Source organism: Aythya fuligula, chromosome 1 (assembly GCF_009819795.1).
Source record: "Aythya fuligula isolate bAytFul2 chromosome 1, bAytFul2.pri, whole genome shotgun sequence".
NCBI lineage: Eukaryota > Metazoa > Chordata > Aves > Anseriformes > Anatidae > Aythya > Aythya fuligula.
The window spans coordinates 186,422,986-186,447,141 of NC_045559.1; the positions used below are offsets into that span (position 1 = coordinate 186,422,986).

Here is a 24,156-nt window from a genome sequence, read left to right on the forward strand (position 1 = left end):
GCCGAGATGCTTGTTGAGGAGGGAGTTGGTAAATCTGTTGATCACACCTGTCAGCCCTGAATCCAGTAAATCTGTCCAGCCTGGAGCTGGCTACACTTATACTGCGGGCTTGGGGGGTTGTTCTTAAGCGCCGACTCATGTTGAGGCTAGATTATGTTCCAACGTGCAGAGGGAAAATCCTTGAGACTGCATTCTTGGATATTGATTATATTTCATACTCCGGCTCCGGTAGGCTCACTCTCTGCATAGTACGATTTAATTGAGGGGCTTGGGCAATCTGCCCAGCTCTGCAATTGATTTGTGTGACCATGAGCAAACCATGTCATCTCTCCGCACTCGATTTTTAATGTGTATGGGCTTTAAAGCGGGGCTGCTATTTGTAGCACTTTAAGGATCTTGCTGTATAATAATTACAACGTGATTTTTGTGTTTTGTATAACTGCACGTGGTAGAGATGCTGCTCATTCCATATGAGCTAATAGGAATAGTAAAAGGTTTTGTCTGAACCTAACAATTGCTCTTCTGTCACAGAAGTGGGAGAAAGCCATTGCTACTTTGTGCCTTCAGAATAATTTATGAAAATGCCACAATCTCCCAGCTGTTTGCATGGCATGTGCTTGCAGTGTTAACATGTGGCAACTCCTGTGTCTTCTTAAGACCAATTCAGCCACTTGATGGATAAACATTTAATATTTTTACCCTTTCAAGATGAAGTCTTTTGAAAAAAATAGAACTAACCAGTGCTGGCAGTGAAACATTCAGTCCTGAGAGGATCCAAAGCATGCAGAGACCTCACAGTACAGTTCTCTTAGGGAAAATGTGTTTGGACAATGGTCCTCCACCTGTATAAATGCATCATTTCACAGGAGAGTTTGCACAGTGATACTGTTCATAATCTGTGATAGTTGTTTTTTTTTTTTCATACATGGGATCTGTTCCTGCTCCCACTGAAGCTAGGATTCAGATTTATTAATGGAAAGCATTAAAAAAAAAGATGTCGATGCAGCTGATGACCTGAAGGTGAGCTTGGCTGCCTGCTCGTGGTTGCACTGCCTCCTGCATTAGCTGCAGAGGCAGTGAGATGGGAGCTGTAGAGCCAACGCTTCTGGAATTGCACCTGCAGCTCATCAGCTGGATCCTTCAGCGCCATAGGCATCTGGATCAGTAGCATCTTAGTGATGTTGGTGACCATTTCCCATGCCATTATCATGGTACGTGAACCCCTCACAATCATCACGTGACCCTTCTCTCCCCATCTCCTCCTTTCCCAAGTGCTGCCAAAGGCTGTGCCATCGCCCTCGTTTGACTGGTGAGGACTGAAGTGATCCGACTGTCACCATGCAGGTGACAGCAGACTGGATTTGGATCCCCGTGGGATGCTGGCACTTGAATGAATGTGAAACCAAAATCGAGTGGCTTATTGGATCCTTATCCATGCCATGTGGAGACGGTTATGAACAGGATCCAGGCACACTTTCAGTAATAATTTTAGTGGCACTGTAAATACAAAGCCAGCTGTTTGCACAGTGAACTTATGTTTTTGCTGTCTGTTTTAATCAGAACTAGGATGCCTGGGCATACGAGGAAATGAAGCAATAAAAAGCTTTTATTATTTGTAATGTGAAAGGAAATTTTAACTCACTTTTCTTGAGCAACCTAAGGTGGATGAGATTCTCATTTGGTTTGTCTGAACCCTTTGCTGGTCCCCGGTTGTTGCCCGGCCATGCTGTGAGTACCAAAGCAGTCTGAACGCCTTCCCACACCTGAGCTCTTCCTGGCATCTCTCTCCTGGCTGGGAAGAATTGTCGAAATTGGTGGCACCACCTATTGGCAGAGAAGTAAAAGTATGAATAATGCTTGTTTGCGTAGCAAGAGAAATAGTAAAATGGAGAAAATAGATTGAAATGTATTCCACATTGCAACGTAAGGTTTGTTTTGAACAACCTGTTTGCTTATTTGGTATCCTTATGTAGTCCTTGGTTAAAAAAACAACCACTTAGTCTGTGCTTTCTGAAATAATAGTGGTACAGAGGAGATCTTCCTAGTTGTTCTTACCAGCCAGTACTGTCACTTTTATTGTTGTTGGATTTAAAGATTTAAAAAGGTACCCATCCTTAAAAAGCAAGTTTACAACTGGTTAGAGGCATTATTTGCTAAACGATTTGCTCGTCAGCCGAAATAACCAGAGCTAAACTTTTTCTTTCTTTTCTCGTTCCCATTCTTTCATTTTAGCAAGTGTTACATCCTCTAAAATGAGATGTTTTACCGCGGCAGCCTCGGCAGTGCTTGGCAGCAGCTTAAGCTTCAGGGTCTCCAGCAGGAGACAGGCATCAGTATGGAGTGTTGGGGGGTGCCATGTGATAAATGGCTTCTGGTAGTTGCCTTCGGATGTGCTAGGCACTGATGTTTACACCAGCAGACAGGCTAAAAATGACTTGGTTGCCTGTCGTGGGGCCTGTGTAATGACAGAAGCGGTCAAATTCTGATTGTGTTTAAAAAACAAACTTCGCCGTGACCTTCCTGTTCGCAGGGGAACACGAGAAGGGCTGTGAAGGCTTCGGTGCGATCTATAGGTGTCCTGACCATCGCTTCTCTTCATAGCCCTGTTGGGGAACATCCCAAAAATGCTGGCTGTGGATGTGCCCACCCCACGTTAGGTGGCTTCCAGGGGATCCTCTGTGGAGGAGCTCCTGCTGGGCGAGGGGATGGGGTAACCCTGCCGGAGGGGAGGCAGAGCTCAGCTCTGTGCTTTCAAGGCAAACCAGTTCGCAGCCAGGCAGCTTAGCAGACATATAACTGCAGGAGGAAGCTAGAAATGAGCAGGGAAGGAGCCTTCCAGATGAGCTCAGGAACGGAGCAAAACTTGGAGCAGGTTGTGTGGAAAAAGGCTTGCCGGTAGCACCCTGAGTGGCTGCAGAGGGTGAGCTGAGATGAATGCGTTCACTGTTGTGGTGCCGTTTGCCGACAGGCTAGCACTGAAGTAAAATGCATAGCTGCAGGCAAGAAGTATTTGGCCTGAGCTTCTTCAGGGCAGAGAGCTGAACGTGTGAAATAGCCAAGCCCTTAGCTATTGACTGAGTTGACAACATTATAATAAAATAAAAAAAATAGCATTTAAACTTCTACCAAACACATACTTGGATTGGTCTGCACATTAGAAGTGCCTTGAGCTTCCTTCAGCTAGGAAAGCAAAAAGGAGAATGCAAAATATTTTTGCTTCTAGTACCAGAAAATGCATATAGGATACGATGGTACCAGAAAATGCATATAGGGTACGATGGGCCTTTTTTAGCCTTCATTAGCACAAGCAGTGGAAGGATGGGCAGTGGAAATGCTGATGAGATGAAACTGCTGGCGCTTTCAGGGTCACAGCCAAGGAAAAGCAAAGCAGCAGTATAAATCTCATCGTATTTTGCCACTGTGTTATTACAGATCAGTCCTTTGGCTAACAATAAAGTTAAGATTCCCCTCTAATTCCTGCCCATCCTTTCCTTTAAAGAAGCATGTATCAAAACTGACTGCGTGCTTCTGGCATCCTCCTGTGAAAGCAGGCGTGAGGGATCCCAAATAACTGCGAGCTGATTCTCAGACTGGAATTTGTTTGCTTACTGTCCGTGTGGGTGGCAAAACGTCCATAAATGTTTTAGCACAGTCTCGGTTGCTCTCGGTTTCGGTACAAGATTTACCACTGCTCTGTCAGTCCAGCAGCAGCGTGAAGGGTAGCACATTCAGAAGTGGAAAATGTTTTGGGGAGTACTCAGTGCTTAGCCATCCAAGGGCAAGTTGCTGCTAGCTGAATGTGACTGGACCGAGGGGTGGACAACTCCAAACAGGGAACGACACGGGGAGAAGATGCTGGGTGCTGCGGGTGACATCTGGCAACGCAGTGTGACTGCTGTCCTCGGTTCTCAAGCTCTGCTGTATGGTGGTGGGTCCTTCCCTTGAGACCAACCCCCTTTGTCTTAACAAAGCGTCTCATTACACATTTTGTCTTCACAGCACATTTTAAAGGCTCGGAGGCATTTTGTTCAGTTTCCCGTTCTGTAGTTCAGCCTTGTGTTTGTCTGTAAAATTCCCTGATGCTCCCCCAGTGCGGGCTGCTCTTCTGTTGGGTGCTGCAAATACAGCACAGCTAAACCTGCACTTCACCACTGAGTCAGCTGCTTTGTCTCTGTGTCCGTGGGTGTGTGTCTCCGGGCCTTTGGCTGCATCACACACAAACATTTTTGGTACACATGTGCCTTGTGTGTGGCATACAGGCTATGGAGAAGTCAAGGTTTTGGGGAAGGGACATGGCAGTATCCACCGGCAAGAGAGCAGAGTGTGGCCAGCCACTGGGAATGCTGTTGACATCTTTCAGCCCATTTTTTAGTTGTGTGCTACACGTGATTTATAGAAAAATATTACTTCTGGTGTAGTAGAAAACTTAAATGATTCTTCTGGGACATGTGTATGCGCACATGCTCATGCAAGAGGTGGTGAGGTTGCAGTCTTCTGTATATCAAGCCGGCTCTTACCATTAATTTGTCTTTAAAAGGTCCTGAGGAGACCTCTAGATAAATGACCTAAAATAGCATTTCTGTAAATAGTGCCGTGTTTCAGCTTTGTTCCGCAGCTGTATCTGTGTGCTGGGACCTGCAGGGTTTCTGGATGTCTTCCTTCTCAAATCCTACCAAGGTTTTTCTTCAAGCATTACAACAATGAATGAAATGCAAATATAAACTTTGAGCTCTTTGTTTGTAAAAATCCGTTTGCAAGGACAAGAGTGAATCTTTCCCACCCTGGGTCTCGGCAGTAATTTGAGCAGGAAGTCCTGTGTTTAAGTGCAGTGGGACTGAAACATTTTAATGAGACATCCATTTCTTTTCCATGTCAGTTTGATGCTGCTCAGAGGTCTGGAGCAGCGGGGTAGAAAGAGAACAAGCAAAGGGCAGAAAAGGTAGCCAAAAAATGCAAGCTAAACATTTATGGTGCAATTCTCCATGAGTGAAACTATGTCTGCCTGGATCCACAAGCTGATATCAGTGAAGGATATGGTCGAAACATAACATAAAACATTACATAAATAACATAACATTAACATAACATAAATTCTAGGGAATATGGGATCATAAGGAATGATCCTAGTGAGAAATTCTGTTGTTGTTTCTCAGTCAGAGGCCTAATTTATATTAAGAGTTGATGAGACTTTCCCCTTCTGTCTTGCCCCCACAGATTTCAACGTCATCCAGATCACGGATGCAGTGCCTGATGCCAGCAGTCCACCTTTTCCTTGAAAACAACCAGTTAGTGTGTGATGGCTTGAAAATGCTCACAGTTTGTTTGCTTTCTTCGTAGGCTGGAATGGTGTTGAGATGTGGATACTTCTGGTTTGGCTTGTTTCTTGTGCCCACTGCGTGCCTTGTTAAAGATGTGGCATGGACAGCGTAAGTCCCAAACCAGTCTTCTCTGTGTTGTGGCAATTATTCTGCATGCACGTGTTGTCCAGTTCAGTCTGTGTCATTCTGTAAAGAACTGTGAAGCCTTCTAGTGAATACAAAATGGTGATACTCATTTGGAAGACTTCTGAGCAAAGTTAAGTGGGAGCCTTTTCTTGATGGCCAATTCAATGAGCGATGTGAGGGAACGAGTCCTGAATCTGAAGGAGGCAGCTTTCCTTTAGTAAGTAAGATTTCCATCTAGATTATATGCATTGCTTACTCTGTAGGTAAAGACAAATTTAATTGAGACGTGAGATCTCTTATTCCTAAAGGGGAGCCAATAATTTGTTCAGTTAGATTAAGGTTATGTGGGGAGACCCAAGAAAAAAAAAAAAAAAAAAAAAAAGAAAGAAAAAAAAGTTGGTTCTCCAGTCCATACCCTGTGAGCTCCCAGTTTGTCAGCTGCTTTCTCAGTTCACCTAACTGGGTCTTCCAAGATTCAGCGGTGAGGAGAGCAGTACTCACTGGACTCTACAGTCAGTCTTAGTGATTTCTTCCCTGCCTGGAGAAGAGGAACAAACCTTGTGAAATACAATCCTGTGTAATCCCCAAAGCTTCTCAAAACTCTGTAGTTTCAAACCACTGCAGAAAATAAGTAATTTCAAGAACTTTGATTTAAAGGGAGGCTACTTATACCTCCTCTACCACTGGAGTTTTAAATGCACAAGAATCCTTTGCAGATAGAATTGTCAATGTTTTGTTTAGATTATTTTTTAAACGCCATAAGCATTCATCCTTTCCCTTGGAAGGCTGTGTTACAACCAAGATTTTTTCTTTATGGAGATGGTTTTCTGTAGCCTAAAGGAATTACTGTCTTGGTGAAATTATTTTCTAGTGACTAGAAATTCCCATTGCATTAGAAGAGTGGCAAAGAAAGCATTGCCTTTGCTCTCTTAACCATGGGCAGTGCTATGCTTCCTAACCTCGTACAAGGAGGACCCAGGCCATTCCAACTCAGGCAAAAACAGAGAGCCCAGCTGCTGTGAAGAGGGAATATAGGCTAGTGTGTCACTTGTCATGAAGGCTTGAAGTGAAAGCTTAATGATATGTAACACGTAGCTCCAGGAATGAGCTGTCAATTAGCCAAGGAAAATCCCTCTTTTATTTAGGGAGAAATACAGCAAATACTGATAAAAACAGAATGTTTGCCAAACACAGGTACATTTCACATGTCAGCATAAAAGGGTAAGTCAGGTAATAGACATACATCTTTTTTTCTTCCTTTGGGGCTGATAGCACAGTTAAATTAAGCTACTGTTAGGCAAATCCACCCATCAGTAAATACTTCTTATATGCTTTCATATTTTCTTCCTCAGCTTAATTTTTGTGAGCTACACAGCTAAAATTAAAACTAAGTATCATAATGTAAAATATTTTTGAAGGCCAAACTCTGATTTAATGGTCTAGCACACTAGGTTTTGTTTGTTGTTTGTTTTTTTTGTTGCATTCCTTAAGCTTCTCCAATTGAAAATCATTTTAAAAATTCTAAAGCTAAGGCCAAAATGTTTGAATTTGGATACTTAAGTTTGCTGTGTCACTGAACTGCTTTGGAAAGCTCCGAAAAAATCTTAGAATTCATTTAGCGTAACAGGTTCTGCTCCTGTGTCAGGCATGATTTAAAATGACATATTTAGAAGTCAGTGGGACTGCTCCTGTGATTAAAGCCAGAAAGGAGCTGAACTGTTCGCAGCATAAGAGATCAAATATGTACTTAGGTGCCCAAGACTGTGCTTTAGTTTTTCTGATGTTTTCATGTTCAATGTCCTGAAATTGTCTTCAGTTCTTATCAGTTCTTGGCAAAAATGACTAAAGAATTGTAAAAGAGGCCAGACCGTGGCAGGCTCATCCTCAGCTATTACTCATTTAAAACTGTTACTGACTCAGCCTGTTCTTTAATATTTCTTAGAGAAGTCTCAGCAACATAATCCTCTCAATGGTTCAGAGCAAGAATGTACAAAGATTGTGAAGCTCTCAAGACAAACGTGTGTGATTGATACGCTGGATATTTTCCCAGCAGATTTTAAACAGGAGGCTCCTATCAACATTAAGTAAAAAATCTGTTCTCTAAGCAGGACTTCTTTTTTTAACCTATCACTGAAAAATTAACACCATTAGCATTTTAACTAGGATAAATGAAATGACACAGCTATCAGCACTGCCATATGGAAGGAGTAAAGGTCTGTTTCCTTTCCAAGAGGCTTGCCATTCAAAACTTGAGCCCAAGGCCTCTGGAAATCAGACAGCACATTTCCACAGCAGCGGTTACACCACGTTGCTGTCTGTAATTCAGCAGAATCTGGTTTTGGCCATAAAATTCCATCAGCTCTGTCTTCTCATGCTCATGGAATTTGTCCCTTTCAGTTTCTTTTGGGCATGAAGCACGTGTCCACAGAAAGAGCATCCACGTGACCCAAAAGATACACACCTAATTTCAGCAAAAAATATTGCCAGAAAAACACAGTACAGAGGTGTTTGTGTTTTGTTTTTTATTTATTTATTTATTTTCATCTGGAAGAAGGCTGAAAGGGATCAGAATGTGTGTTTAAGAGCCATGCAAATATTTGTTCCTAAACTGCTGTGCTGTATCCAGTGTCAAAATTTGTAATGCTGACAAACATGAGCTAGTTTTACATGTTCCCTTTGTTGCACAGGCTACAGTTGTCAACACACCTCTTATCTCCCATGTTCTCTGCAGCTCCAGGCTTTTTATTTAAATATGTGTGTGTACATATATATATTTCTTTTAAATTGAATCAAGGAACAGTGGAAATTTTTTTCTTAAAAAAAAAAAAAAAAAAAAAAAAGGAAGGACACTTATTATTAATACTTGGTTGCAATACCTCACTGTTAATTTTGGTCCACTAGCCAAAATTCAGTGGCTTTGTTTGGATTTGGTTTTTGCCTTATAAAAGTCCCAGTTGTGGACTTGAAATTGAAATTTTACCATTGAAATGAACAGAGCTTTATAAGGTGAGTGTTTCCTTGCAGTTGGCACATCACTTGAATACACTGGTGCTAGGAAGTCTTGAAATGTCTGAGCCACAAAGCTATGTGGGAATCATAAAAATGCAGAATTTACTCCAGCAAAATTAGGGAAGAGGGCAAGAATTCATTAATAAATGGCGTATCGACGGTTAGTGTTATAGTGAGAAGTTTCCTGAGCCTTACAATTCCAACCAAAGTCCTGATGTGCCTCTTCTTTGCCTGTGGGGTAAGGCTGGGGAAAGAAGCATGTTGTACTTGCCGTTTCCAGCAGCATAAATAAATGAGAAGGTACGGGAGCTCTTCCCATGCCTGCATTCCCTGAAACACAAGATACCTAAAATGATGATGATGATGATGATGATGAAGAGCCCCAACAGAGGTGACATCGTGCTTTGAGAAAAGCTTGTGAATATAACCACGCTTCTCCCAGGCAAGTTCTGGTCTCCAAACCCCCTAAATAGCCTCCTAGGGCTGTGATGTAAAGCTATGTGCTTCCCTGGCTTGGAAGGAGGAGAGCCACCCAAAATGCAGAGATAACCCTTTAGCTGTTCTTATGATCTTAATACCACAACGTGTGAGGGAAAGGTGAGTCTGTCTTTATGTAACACATCACATTTCAGATGAACGGTAATGTTGAATACAAGAGCTCATAATTTATTGAGGGCCGATCACGTATCTAGGGCCACTTGTAAAGTACAAGATAAAAGCTAAGACTTCTACCTGTATTTTTGTGTATCAAAAGTTAACAATGTGCTATCATGAAAAAATCATGAAGTATCCAGTCCTGGTGCCAGCAGTCCATGGAATATTTGCAATTGACTTTGATGGGAGCAAGCCCAAACTCTGAGGCAATTGTAATGCCTTATTTTAGTATTTGTTCTTGGGGAAACATGTGGATAGGTCAGCTCAGGCCCTTTTATAAATACTTAATTACTGAGTCTGCCATGGCTGTTCTTGCTCCAAGTGAAGGGGTGACTCAGTGCATAACAATTACCTGGGTGCTTATGGCTGCTATATGGATACCCAGCCGTGGCAGTCCATGTGTTCCACCATTTCACATTGCTTATAAAATGCTTCAGTACCCCTGACTTCAGGGCAACATTTTTTCCATGTTGTGAAATGGCTATTCAACGGCTGCTTTTGATATGCTTTGTTGCTCAACTTCCATTTGGTTAAATTTTGAATTTGGCATTCACTCTAGGGGAAAAGAAAATCATCCCAAATTCTGTTGGGTGGCAAGATAAACAAGAAACCTTGGGGGAGGAGAGACTGAATACTTGCAGGTTTCTGCGTTCTCCGTGGAGAGAACAGGTTTTAAAGGGTTTTATAAGTTCCAAACATACTCAGTCTTCAAGTTTACACTAGCAGATATGGCCTCTTTAAAAGGCAAAAGATGTGTTCAAGGTCACTGTTTTAATGTATTGACTCAAAGAGTGAGTGCGATAGTGAAGTCAGCTGTAAAGGCTGTAAGAATGAAAAGATGCCTATAGTTTCCCATTCTCAAAGAGTAATCATTAGCCTAACTAGTTATAGCAACTCGAATCTAAGTAATTTTTGTGCAGCTATGGGTAATCACATTCTTGAGAGAATGAGTTTTAAAATCTACTTGCTGCTGTGTTTTCTCCTACCATAATTTATTGGCGTTCCCTTACAAATTATAATCCTTTGGTGGTTTCAACTGGGTGCTCATCTAAGTACATCCTTGATACCACTTTTGCCTCCAGATTTTTCAATGCTTCATCTTTCGCTGTCATCTCTTCTTTTCCTCTTAAATTTAGATACATTTTGAAAAGTATCTTTCAATTTAGCTTGTCATTTTGGGACATTTGAGGCCTAATTCAGCACCACAAAGACCAAAGTACTTGGATAACTCAATATCAAGCCACTGTCATCTACAGTAGACTCAGAAGATTTTGTGGTCTTTGTTTTTTATTCCCCATGGAAGGAGTGATAAGAACCATGCTTTTTAAAATTAAATGCACCTTCGATCTCCTTTAATTACATATACACCAGTTATTACTTTTCTGCTAGAGGGAGGTAGACATTTGTGTTTTGCATCATTGGTTAAGGGTTATAGAATCTGCGTGCAGGAATTTATAAAACTTAAAGACATTTTTGCTACCTCTAGAGTGGAAGAATATAATTTTAGTGCCATGAAGTGAAGCAAGGGGTGTCTTAGCCTACTGCTTTCCATCTTGTTTCCAGGCCTATGGTGCACTCACATGCAAATCAATATTATCTCATGGGATACTTGTCCTCCTTTAAGTGACACAAAGAGGAAGCTGTTCAAAAACTACCCATTGGAGAAAGATCCCTGCGTTTTGTATTAGTGCTTTGTAAATGTCAAGACAGAGGGGACTGGGTTCTCCTTATACCGGTGTAATTTAATAATAATAGTACTGGGGTAGGAGGTGAAACTGAAAAGAGTACTAATCACTACAGGGGCAACATTGCTTTCCAAATCTTGGTTACATATGTTATACATACATTCCTCTTTGAATCCCCAGGCTGAGAAAATAGGTCACAGCCAGTCTTGGTGCTGTCATCTTGAAAGCTCGGTGGGGAGATCAGTGCCTTTCCAAGTCGTGTGAGACTGATAAATGAAAATAAAGGGGCTTGAATGGCAATTATCATCTGAGACTCTTCTCGGGTTTTCAGAGCGGTGCAAAGCATAGCTCAAAAGACAGAGAGGAATCAAGCTTTACTGCCATGAATATTCAATGAATCCCCCTCCTTTTGTCTGAGAGCCCAGGTCCTGAGCAGTCCCACAGCAGCGGTGTCAGCGCTGCGTAGCCTGATAGCATTGCTAGCTGGTTATGTCTTGAGAGTTGTGTTGAAGCAGACAAGCTCAGATAAATTTGAAGTCAATCTGCTTTCTCATTTCTTACATAATATTTCCTGCTGTGAACCTTGGCTGACTGTTCATACGCATCCACTGCCTTATTTCCAAAATCCTACGAAGGGAGAGCTCTGCTCCCGTCTTCAGAGAAGTAAAATTGGGCTTTTGTAACAACACAATGTTCATTTGGCTTTTTGTATGTTTTTCTTGTCTTTGTGGTACAGAGCAAAGCACACCTACCATAAAACGTTGCTGGAGCAAGTTCAGGAGTTGGAGATGAAGACGAGAGAGCTGGGAAAAGCCATGCTTCGTGACAGTAATGGAAAGAGGTAGGGCAATTCTATGCCAATGTTTAAAAAAAAAATTACTATTCTCCCCTGCCTGTTTCTCATTCATCATTCAAATCTGATTGCAGCCAGGGTAAGAAGGCTTCTGTCCTATATTATTCAGTTGTTGTTGTTCTGTTTCATATTTGCTTGTTGCCCCCACCAAAGCCAGCCCTTCCAGTTTCAGTTCTCCTGCATTACTGCTGGGGGCCCGCATTTGGAAACTGCAGCTCAGTCTCTCGCCTGGTGACACGTAGTGCTATTACCTGGCCACTGGGCTAGACTGGTTTTGTAAGGAGTTTCTTGCACGTATTTTCCTTGCCTTTAAAAAAAAAAATACAAACCAATCTGATAACCACATTAGGGGAGGGAACTGTTGGTGACACAGGATATGAGGAGAGTCAGACTGTACCTAAAAGGAAAACCGGCTAATCCGGTGTTTCCCTACAACTTCATTCATTCTCACCTCAAGGTTGGGATCGTGTTTTTTGTTTTTTGTTTTTTTTTCTGCTTTTGCTTTTTTTCGCCGCAGTGTACAGGCCCCTGCATTCAGGGTTCTCAGTTTCTCGTTGTGCCTCTTCCTTGTAGCCACACCATATGGACTTGAACATATTGCTATTATTGAATCCTTCATTGTAAGGGGAGAGTTTGTGTTGTGTGGGAACTTTTGTCTCTTGTGAAAGAAGCCAAAGAAAATCACAGTGAGGCTTTTGCATCCAACAGTTTCATTTACCATCGTAGAATGTGGTTCTGCATCAGCTAGTCGGAAAAGCTCCCCGAGTTCAAAAAGGTTTTAGAACTAACTCTTCTGTTCCCTAAACAATATGGCACCACATGACTTGCTAAGAAACTACATGATCATTAAACTGGATTTTAGCAAACCTTATAAACTAGCAAACTGAGTGGAATGGAGCTTTTAAAAGATTTTGTTCTTGCAGGGCAGGGTCATCCTTTGAGCCTTTGATGTCTATTCTAAGGTAAACTAATTGCCATATTGTAGCTGCTGCTAAGATGAGTGGATAGTAGATTTTTCAACTGAACTTTTGAGTTAATAAGCCCTTTTTTTAGGGAAAATTATCAGGGAGTGAGTTGACCAAGATTGTGGTAAACTGAAAAGTTTTAAAAAGATGCTTCTGTGAACTTCAGTATGTTTGTAAGATGGCCATAGCGATCAGAGTGCGCTTCTCACAAGCCAAGACAAAGTAAACACAGTGTTATTGATTAAAATCACTTCAAAATGCTTGGTGTGTTCAGGTTTTATTTCAAGTTATTTCTCTGCTGTGACTTTTGGGTACTGCAGAACAGGGTGTTTAAGTTGTACTCACTTGCAGAAGTCACAAACTGCGTATCAAATCATTTAAAAAAAGAAAAAGGAGCACTTTTGCGGTGCTCCTCAACAAAGACAATGTTCTATGCCACAGTTAAAAGCAACAAAGCTGCCTGAAATCCACCATTTAATTAAAAACGGGCCTTGCTTTTAGAGGCCTGAGCAGACCCCTTGAAGCCAGTTGAAGCCGAAGCGCTTGCTACCAAGACCAGGTGAGCCTCCCAGCCAAAATGCACAAAAAGTGCAGCTTTGTGTTGAGACCTGCTGATGGCTGGGCCACTCAGATGCCAAGCAAGTGGGATTTGGTCGTGCTGAGCACCGGCTGCTCCCAGACACATGGTTCTGATGGCAGGAGCTCCTTGGTGCTGCTGTGGTTCCTATCCACATGTAGGACGAAGTTGCGTTTGTGTTTTCCTGCCGGTGTTAAGTGCCAGCTGCTGACAGCCATGTGGGAAAGCGAATCTGCTTTTGGCACGCTGGATCCGTGGGCTGGAAGGCAGGTTGATGCGCTATTAGCAGTGACAGAGCCAGTTGGCATTTAATCTGTCTATAAGCACGTGTACGTGTCCCCTAGAACTTGATGGGTTTCCGCTCTGTTTACACACTGTCCTGACTTTTTGTGAGTTTAATGGCCATGCTGTAATTCATTCATACCCTGTGTGTTTTCATAGCCTTTTATTTTATTGCATTCTCACTGCAAACTCTTTCATCTGCATTCCTCCTCCATATAGCTTCACTTCATTCTCGCAACGCTTGCATGGAGATGATGTAAGGAATCCCTTCTGGCCCTCCTTCCCCTTCTCCCTCCCCCCTTCTTTCCACGCATTTGTTTGTTCTCCTTCCTAATTGCTCCCAGATTTTCTGGGTGGTCCATCTGCGAACTAGATAATGGTAGAATGCTTCTGCCTGCTAGGAGCTGCTGTGCTGTGCTTGTGATGTGGCCTCCTGAGTGCTCTTCAGAGTCGTGCTGCCTTTTATCTCTTTTGTTTGTCTCCTGGCTCTTTCACACCTGCTTGAAATCCTGCGCTTGTCCAAAGGGACGGGTGAGGGTGGGAAAGAGGCAGAGAGGGACCTTACTGCACTTACAGCATCTCTGCTTCGTATTATTTTCTACAAGCATCCTTGTAGGAAGGAGGAGTGCCAAGATGTGTGCCCTGCTCTCCCCTGCTGCCCGCAGACCCGCTGCTCTCAGGGTATTTCTGGCGGTGTGACATTCAGCAGGAAGGGGGTGGTACCACCGTCCCCTCACTTCTGATGGAAAGAGGAGAGCTGTACTAAAACTGCACAGGTCTGTCCGTCACCTCTAAGTGCCAGCGTTAGCTCTGGGCTGGAAGTGTTCCCGAAACCACAGCCATTAGGTGTTGGTTTGGTCAGGCAGCTGTGGGAGATAAGCTGGCTGTCGTCAGGGCCTGGTTTCCTGTCACACGTAGCGGACACTATTTTTGCGCGGTGTTTTTCACAAACAACAAAAAAAATCACACCCAATTACAGATAAGAGAGGGATTTAGGGAGCTAATTGCTTTTATCATTGCCTAGACCTCTGGGGAAAAATGAGGTGCAAGATGGGGATGGATTATTCTGCTAAACAAAAAGGGATTCACGAACCCCGGAAGGCAGTGAGTGCATGGAGACGTGCTCAGCAGGGCACCAGCACTTGAAGTGGCTCAGCCAAATTTCTGTAAAGCAGGAGGGGGACAGCACCTGGGTCCTCCCTGCAATTTGGGTAGGAGGGCTGGGAGATCTGCTGGTGCCTCTTGGTACCCAAATACCCACGTCCCGCTTCAGAAGGTCTTCACCCTGGCAACTGTTCTTGCTAGAGACATTTTTCTAGGTTAATAAAAAAAAAATTACTCTTAGTGCCGGTTATATCCTGAATCTTGGTAATAACTTCGAGCAGTTCCTGAAAGTTTGTATTTGCTTTTATTGATCTCTAAAAGCAGGTGCACGTTTTTGTCTTAGGAATGGTAAGTGAGGAAGCAAACAGTAGAGGGGGGATGGTTTTAGCAGGGAAGAGCATCGATAACTTGAGTGCTACATCTGGGTCCCAAATACCTTGCAAATAACACTAGCGTGATGCTTGAAGGGATGATATTAAGTGCATTGTTCTGAGATGTGGGGTCATGATCTCATTTTTTTCTCTGTATCACATCTGGACACCTAAAACCTTACTTTTATTTTCTTTGGAAGCTGCAATGATCACAAAATCAGAAGATTCCCAGGAGCGGGGGATTTAAGCAGGGGAAAATCCCTTGAAAACCAGCAACTCCAGAAATTGTTTGAGAAGCAGAGGAAGGAGCATGCAGTGAGGGACCCCGTGCCACACTCACATGCCAGCTTGTGGAAGATGAGTGTCCGCGTTGGTCCTCCCCAGCCTGGCAGCCAGGAGAGCGGGGCTGGCACCCAGCCTGGCTGCAACGTGAGCGAGCCGTGGTGCAGGAGGGGAGAGGGCTGCCTGGCACTCTCATGTAACAAAGGGCAGGATTTAGCACCAAATTTACATGAATTCAGAGAGGTGAGAGGGGCAGCTCACGTGCCAAAGCAAACAGGGACATGTGGAGACACCTGCCCAGCAGAGCTAATCATGTTAACATGCGAGATTTACACAAAGAAAACAAACAGGTTTTCGACAGATTTGTGTTCAAAAGTGGCATTGAGCTCAGCTGCAGGGATTTTTTTTTGTGTGTGTGTCTTGAGGTAAGTTTACAACTAAGTCTTGGCTCATAAAGGGCCAAATCTTCAAGTCTTCATTCACTTTTCACTCCATCTAACCTCGCATTGAAGTCAGCAGGAGTTCAGGGGGAGTAAAGCCCGATTAGTGACCAAAACAAACTTCATTTTGGAAACCCACATCACTTCAGTGCTCCGATGGCCCACGAATGGCAAGCAAACAAAGCTGTGCAGCACAGTCTTTGTGACAGTAGCTTTACAGTTGCGGAGGGTTTCTCTGCCTTGGGCTCCCTTTTGAAAGTAGCTTTTTGGTTGCTTTTCTGTTCCATTTTGTAATCATTTGGTGGCTGGGATTAGGAGAGTATTTGATATTGATGATATTTGAGCGATGCGGCATGCCTTACAAGGAGCTGAAGGCCCGTCTGCAATGTTGTGGATAAGTGCTTGCATCGGCGAAGTATTGGGAGCAATTTCTTCAAATTATTTGGAAATTTTGGAGGCAAAGTCTTTCGTTTAACAGAGAGCTGAACTAACTGGTAGAGCTGCAGCAGACAAGGAAGCCCAACATCATGCTTTTGCACAGCATTTTTCACAGGATGCCTTTTTACTCGATAGCTCGCCACCTCTTTCCTTTATTTCCACTTTGTAAAACAAATGCTGGTTTTCAGAGTACCCAAAACTGCAGTTCCCCCCCTAGTTTCTCTGCTGTTTGTCCCCTTTGGTGGAGATCCTCTTTCGCTTCAGTGCTTTTCACCAGAGCTGCCCGTTGCTGGAGTGAAACGCGTGTGCCTGGCTCTCACCCCGAGTGCAAGCTGTTGTAGTGATCTCAGCCCAGGTTTTATGTGGTGGGTGAGGGCAGACACCTATCTCATTTCAGTAGCGGTGTGATGGGGTGGGCAGTCGCTCACTCAGCTGGCACAGGAGCTCGTGGAGAGCTGCCCACCCTGTGGGTCCATGGGGAGGAGGAGAAGGGAAGCCTGGCGTGGGTTTGGGGCTGCGCACACCGCTGCGGGCAATGGAGCCTCCAGCCTTGCCTGGGCGGGAGCAGTAATGCTAAAATTGACTTATTTTTTCTCTTTTAACAAACCTGTGAATGAGCTTGAGGACCTCATGTCCTCGTTGCTGAGGAAGAGGCGAGTGCTTTCATTCACATCAAGAGGAATGAGGCGTGGGCTCGTTCTGTTTCAAAGCACTTCATCTCTTCAGTGCTGCAGTCCAAATTACATCCCCTCCAACAGGGAGACCGTGCCAGCAAGGCCCCTTCGCATCAGCAGGTACAACAAATCCTACTTAAAACAAACTCAGTCTTGCATTTTCAACTGGGTAAGCAGCACTGGATGTTTGGAGCCACGTCCTCGCTTCGTGAGTGCGCTGACTTTGGTGTGTGGGTATGCAGGACTGCGATCTGCATCGGGCCCATCAGTGCAGCTGAGCGTAAAACGAGGTTGAAGAGGGGAGAGGTATGTTTTGCTTTTGAGGTTTCAGGGGCTTTTTTTTATCAATTTTTCCAGATGGTCTTCACACCATTTCTGGAGAGGAAAGGCGAGATTTCTCCACCAGCGTACGCAACAAAGTGACTGGCATATTTACGATTTTTCCTTGCAGCTTTACTAGTAAAAAGATATTAGACTCCTTTTACTAGCAAAACGCACATAAAATGATATCAGTGCTTTTCTGTTAAATTCTTTGATTCCATATGGTAGACGTTCATGTGTGGTAGATGGAAAATGCTTAATTTCATTTTATTTTACACTTGTCCCTTCCCCTCTCCCGCCTGCCCCGTGGCAGTAAAGAATTGCCACATTACTTCCTCATTTTAATAAGTACTGATAATTTCTGGCATTTTTAAGCCTCATATGTGCAAGGCACTTACAAGTTACCAGGACTGGTTCTGCTTTGAGCGGGGCAGTGGGGCAGGGGTGGCGGGGAGCATGTCAAGATCTGGTGGGGGGATAAAAGAAGGATTACCATGCTCCTGCTGGCACCGGGGACCCAAGTGCTAGCACAAACCAGTTGGAGCTGACGTGCCCCTTTTCCAGTGCAATTAATTACTTCACATCCTGATTGTGCCTATCACGTAACCGTGAGGGAGATCCAGCGCACAAATAAGGTTAAAACCTGGTGACCTGGAGAAGGATTTAGGGCTGTGATCAAATCTGCTAGCAAAGTCAAAGTTGACGGAGGTACAGTATCAGCACAAAGGCCAAAATGAAGCTGTAAATTGAAAGGGAAGATTAGAAAAAAAAAAGAAAAAAAAAAAAGGAACATAACAAGACGAGTTAAAACTGATTAAGGGGCCAGTCTCTCTGATGCCTAATCCTGAGTTACTGGGTTGGGCATCGGGGATCTCAGCAGGGGAGAGAAGAAATCTTCCCTCTAGGCTGCACAGCAGGAGACGTGCTCCATAACAACTACTGCAGCGTAATGGCTTCAGCAGTCTTGCCCTGGCTCCTGCCCTGGCTGACACATCTCTGAGGAGAGGCAGGGCAGCAGCGTTCCTCCTCTGAAGGTAGGCAGTTGTGGCAAAGATTAAAGTGCCGAGTTACTTCTAGCAAGGACGAGAAGACAAAAAGTTGTACTAGATATTGAATGCTTAGTGGACCATTTCAAAATACTTAAGCTTAAAGAAAAACAATTTGGTTGGTGTTTGGGTTTTTGTTTTTTTCCAAATCCACCAAATGTCCTGGGCTTTGCTCTAAATTGTATCCAGACAGTTTCAAAGCTCATCAGTCTTTGTTGTTGCTGCAAGCTGTTATTCTCCTTTTCTTTAAAAAAAAAAATAATAGAAATTGTAGTTCAGAGTTTAGGGTTTAGAGTTTTTGAACACAAGTTATTTTATGTTTACTAAAAATGTGTTTTAAAACGAATCAAAACACTACACCTGCGTGTAAAGATCAAGCATGGAAAACTTCAACCTCCAGGGTGACTGCTCCTGAAAAAATATGAGTGATGAGGAAAAGAATGTTACGATTGCAGCTGTATTGCCACCTTATCTGGAGAGGATACGACCGAGCACCCACTAGAGTAAGTGCAAAGTGAGGCACTTCAGGATGAGAAGTAAACAGCACTGATACTGAAGGGAGGGTAGTCGAAAAGCAGCAAGTCATACTGAGCCTTTTTTGCTTTTCAGAGGTTTAAATTGAGTCAATTTCCACGTTTTGGAAAGGCTGAAGGCAAAATTGAGCAGCTTCAGCTTTATGTTAACTGCCTTGGGACAGTTGACAGTGAGGCCTAGGCCTGCCCCTACCCCCAGGTTATGAAATGCATAAACACGTGCTAAATGTTTCCAGTGCTTCCAAATGGAAGGCACTCTGAGGAGAGAGATCTCATTTATTATTTTCTTGGGCTTGTTGATTTTCAGAGAGGCGTGTAATGTTTTATGTCTGATGTTTTTTTAATGGTGCTTTTAAAACGTGCTCGGTAATACCACCTTCTGTTTGAAGTAGGAGGGTTGGGAAAGTTTAGGAACAGCAGCCTTGAAAATGAAGGCTAGACTGCATTGTCCAAGTGATCTTGGAAGTCAAGGAAGGAATCTGTTTGTTTTTTCTCCTTTAGGAGAAATGTAATGTAATGTTTCGTCAGTAATGACGAAAGAAAATATAAATCATTCTTGCTTGCCCCCCAAAGGAAAGCTTTGTTCTTCTTTTAGCCATATGACTCTAAGGACCAACTTGAAGAGGATTTTGTGGGCTTGGAGTGGAGAATTTGGCCCCAGAATTTAGCATACAGCCCTGGTGTTGCACATGGGGCTGGCAGAAACCCATGATGTGTCTTGGCTCATCTGCTGCTGCGAGGTGGTTCTGTGCTGGCACAAGGGGTTTGACCCATGGATAGACCCACGTGCACCTGGCTGGAGGCCTGCTGCAGGCTGGCTTCTGTGTGTGCAAACCTCTGAGATATGATGGGAAAGGAGAGCTTCTGCTCTGGTAGAGTATCACGCTACCAAACCACAAGCTGTGATGACATTTGAGAGGGCTATGGGTTCGTGTGCCCTTGCAGGTGCAGGGCTGGTGTGGTTCCCAAATCATTCTCCACCGACCGTGGTTATACAGTCCCATCCTTGCCACAGCTCCTCAGCTGGATCATCTCAACTGATCGTGGCTCCACAGGATATATGAACGGATGAAAGGATGTCTTCGGAGCTTCCACCGAAGCTGCCTGACACTACTTAACCTCCTCCCACCCAGGCAGGATGGACAGCTTGCAGTGGCTGTGAGCAGAGCTCGGTGCCACGCGTTGCAGACCTGGGGAAGTCACCACTGCTTGGCCGCTCTGAGTTGGCCTTGAGAAGCTGTGCATCTGGACACATCTGATGCTTAAATGCTTGGCTGGATAATGTCAAAAATAACTCGTAAAGAAGGCAAGTTCTTTAAAAAGTCACCTTCTGTGTCAAGAAAGGGAGTTCTCACCTGTGGCAGACATGTACTTGGGAAGCAGATGAAGAGAGCTGCTGAGGTAACACCACCGGGAGGTGTTACCCCATGGCAGGACGCAATGCCTCCAGCTTCCCTGGGCAGTCAGCTCTTGCTGAACCCGTAGCCAGGACTCGGCACTCCCTAGAGCCTGGCTGTGTTGGTGCAGGAGTCTCTTGTGATAGGTAACTTCTGGCAGCTCTGGGCCTGCAAGTGGTACAGGCCGTGCTTCCCTGTGCTTGGTCTTGGAGACCCTTTGGTCTTCTAGCCACGGCCTGGTTTTTGTTGATGGCTCACCAAGTATTTACAGAAGAAGGCAGAAGGGACTTGGATTTGGATGTCTCCTTATTTCAGCTGCATCCTGAGTGATAAAGCAGTGTGTGCAGACACTGGCTCGGCAAAGAAAATGCTGAATTTTGTTTTGCCACTTATAAATCTCAGACACTTCCTTGTGAAATGCTCCGGAGATTTCCTTTGATTACACTGCAGCTTCATTATCAGGAATGCCTGTTTGCCTTGTAAATTAAAAAGACCTCCTACCCTGATTGACCTCATAGTAAAACATTCCTGCAATCCAATGACAGATAACCAAAAATAACATCTCCCCTTTGTGGATCAGGGCAGAGAAACCAGCAGAAGACTTCAGTTGCTCCTCTAACTGCTCTGTTAGAGGGCGATTTCTTTTTGTGACACCTCCATCCTCTGGGCTTTGGAGGCCTATTTGCTCAGGGTGCAACTTCCACGTGCACAGCCCTTTCTTCCAAAGCCTTGGGGTTGTTCTGGGTATGTGAATGTACAGAGTTTTGCCAAATCCTCAGCTTTGGTGTGACTCACATTTGAGCATATTTGCATTTTGCTCGATTTTGAGCTCCTGGTCTGTAAGCAAGTTGTTTTTTCCACTCTCCTTATGCCAAGTCTGCTCTTGTTGTCATCTCTCTGCCTGCTGCATAACTCCAGTTTAACAGCTCCAGGCACAGCCTCTGCCTGGCTCGCATTGCTCTTTGTCCATCAGAGCCGTGACTGACACTGCTTCAGCAGTGTTATGGAGCACTAAAGGTGAGGGATGGGGCTGGTGAGAAGTGAATGCATCCTCAGCAATAATTGCTGTGTTCTAGCAGCTGGGGAGGGGTCTGCGAGCCCCCCCCCCCCGTGCCAGGTCATCCTGATGTAAAATTCATCACGCCTGAACTTCTAATTAACCTCTAGGAGAAACTTAATGGAGTTTGAGAAGCAAGAGATTGAAATGAAAATCAACAATCTGCTTGTAAATGGCTCGGTGATTGATTGATCAAAGCTGGAGGAGTCTGGTTGTGTCAGACCTTTTTTCTTTCTCTTCATATTTTACGGTGATGCAGCTTTCAGAGACAGAAGCGTGTCAACAGAGAAACAGCAAACTCGTGTAAATTACTGTACAGAACGTATGGAAGAAATTAATTACTATGTTTTATTTCTAAATTCTGAAAAGGGAGAGAGCAGCATCCTCTCAGCCCCTCAAAATCAAATCCCCAGTAAAAGATGTCAGGGACAGAAAGTTCTGATCTTTTTACTTGTTCAGCCACACTGGATGTTTTACATTTTTTTTTCTCTTCTCCCCTTCCTCCCTGCTGTCGTAGTGCAATGACAGCAAGTTTCAGGACATTACCTGCACCAGGAGATGAATGCAAGCAGCTAGGGCTGCATGGATGACGAGATGTTTAACAGAATGTGATAGTGGGGAAGAAAGCTGCTAAACAAGGGTTTGTCTTCTGCGCCATTTGAAGGTGCATATGGGTAGGAGGAATGCCGTGGAATTAAGGGCAGAATTTCAGCCTGAGCTTTGCAGGGTTTTCTGGTTTCAACCAAGCCGTACAAAGATTTATCTGTTGCTGATGCCATGGCAGTAGCATAGGACAGAAGAAAAGGTGGTACAGCACCTGCAGGCAGCAGGGCAAGGGGATTTATAGCTATTGAAATGATGGGGAAAACTTCCATATGCTTTCTGGTCTTGTGCTAGCTTCATGTTACCCATGATGCTAACACTGGGTGTGCTGAACTGAACAGCCGTGCCTCTGTCCTGGTTCATTGGGTGCTATTAAGGTGGAGGGACAGCAGCTGGGATGTAAACATTTCTGTGTTTTGTATAGTTTTCAGCAGCCCTAGCGAGGCTTCAGTAATACCTCAAGTCTGCCTTCAAGAAAGTGGAAAGGCAGGAAACAAAACCAGGTCATTTCAGATGTATCTGACTGAATTCTGAATGATCCAGAAGGGCAGCAAGTTAAAAACAACAGCAGCTAAGCATCTTTGCCCATTTGGTGTGCCTGTGCCTTATATCTCCACTAGTACATCATAGTAAAAGTGCAAACTCAGAATCACAGAACCACAACTCATTTCGTAAGAGTTAGGTTCATGTGAGAGAAGAGGGGGGCTTGACTTTTTATTTGTTTATTTATTTTTAAGCTAAGCTCTGCGTATGTTTTCTCAGGGAAGATCCAGTTTTAAGAGACACCTGCATCCACTTTAACCTTCCCCTCTTTGTGCGTCCTGCTTTTGCCACCAGCCAATTAGTGAACCGGGGAGGACATTCTGGGTCAAGCTCTACCAAGTATGGCAAATCCTCATTAACACTAATTAGTGCTCAGTAGGTTAATTGGTGGTGAAGCTCATCTTTTTTTAATTACTTGAGCAAATGAGCCAGTGGGACCTTGTGGTCAGCTTTGAATTATTCTGTTTGTTTTGATGCTCCTCATTTGAATGTGCAAAGCCAGATGTTTGTTGCCTGGATTTAAGCTTTTGTGAGGAGCGGGAAGAGAACACACAGAAATAAAATGAAGGTCCCTGTTGACACCTCAGAGCAACTCAGATATCAAAATGGAAGAGTTATTTTATTCATGGAATGGAAAATGCTGTTTGTTATGAATTAACATGACGCTTTTAGTTCACCTTTTAATTTGTTATCCACTTAATGAATTTGTGGGCTCAAGTCATCTTGGCCCTCTGAGGAAGCCATTGAAAGATATTCCTTGCACCAGGTATTCTTTATTAATGATAACTGGTTTTAGATTACCTGAATAATTACTTCTTTAATCATTTTTTAATAGTAACCCTCAGAATTGGGCCATTTTTCCTAGATTTTGTTCTGAGCTCCTGTTTATTTTTTCTAGTACCAAGCGTTTTGTCCATGTGCTGTGTCCTTGGTGTAATCACAGATAGATGATGTTTCTCCCTTACCCCTTCCGAGGTCACCAGCCAGCCAACTTCAGCATATTTCACTGTCACTTTCCAGGTCACTGGCTCCCATCAGGATGTCTGGGTTTGTGATTTCTTTCCCTCTGACACCATTTTTAGGTCTTGAGTATAAACACAACTACATCCAATATTCGGCACGTGATCCCGTTAACTTTTATTCTTTTGCTGTGATGCGTCTGAAGGTGACACCCTTAGACCCTGCTGGGAGGACTTAGGCACTGGCTCGCAGTGCCTGGAGAGCAGATTTAACACTTAGAGTCACAGCTTGCGCTCAGGATTGATTTACAAGCAATATTTTTGTGGGCAAGGACTAATCTTGTGCCTTCGTGGGATTCTGAGGTCGTCACTAGTTTTGCACCATAGTGGAGGATGACTGAGAAGTCTTAATTTGTTGTTAACCTGATGGCAGAAGAAGAAAACCTCTTCTGAAAGCAGGGACTCGACTGGTATCAGTGCAAACACTTTGGTGTGGTTAAGTAATCCACTTAACTTCACTTTATTTTTTTTTTCCTTTCAGGGTTTGCACTGGGAGATCTAATATCGGTTAATAAATCAAATACTTACCCGCTTCTGAAGAGCTGTGTTGCATTTACTACTTTGTATTAAGAGCTCATTTGATATTGCTTGACTGGTCTTGACTTGCAGCGTGTTTAATCACCGCTTGCACTTAAGCCACAAATGCTCTAATTCTGCCTTGAGATTTTCTTCCTCTGCATAGACGAGATCCAATATAATTTCCCAAATGGGAAAAACAGATGTGACTGGAGTTTTTGGAATTGCTGTTTGTAATTAGCGATATCAAAGATAGTCTGGCTTTGGCTTCCTTAGAGCTGTCCCGTGTCACTCATGGTCAGAGGTCCCCTGACAGCACGCGTTTCTCCCCACGTTGTACGTA

General features: G+C 43.8%; 1 protein-coding gene across 5 annotated transcripts in view; it reads left to right on the forward strand.

Annotated features, from left to right (window-relative positions):
* Positions 1–24,156, forward strand: part of ATP8A2 (ATPase phospholipid transporting 8A2) — a 316,126-nt gene that overhangs the window by 276,725 nt on the left and 15,245 nt on the right. For all 5 annotated transcript variants that reach the window (XM_032208014.1, XM_032208013.1, XM_032208016.1 and 2 more), the window contains exons 34-35: positions 5,338–5,426; positions 11,529–11,633. In XM_032208014.1, the coding sequence (XP_032063905.1) occupies positions 5,338–5,426; positions 11,529–11,633 (194 nt within the window). The remainder of the gene's footprint in view (positions 1–5,337; positions 5,427–11,528; positions 11,634–24,156) is intronic.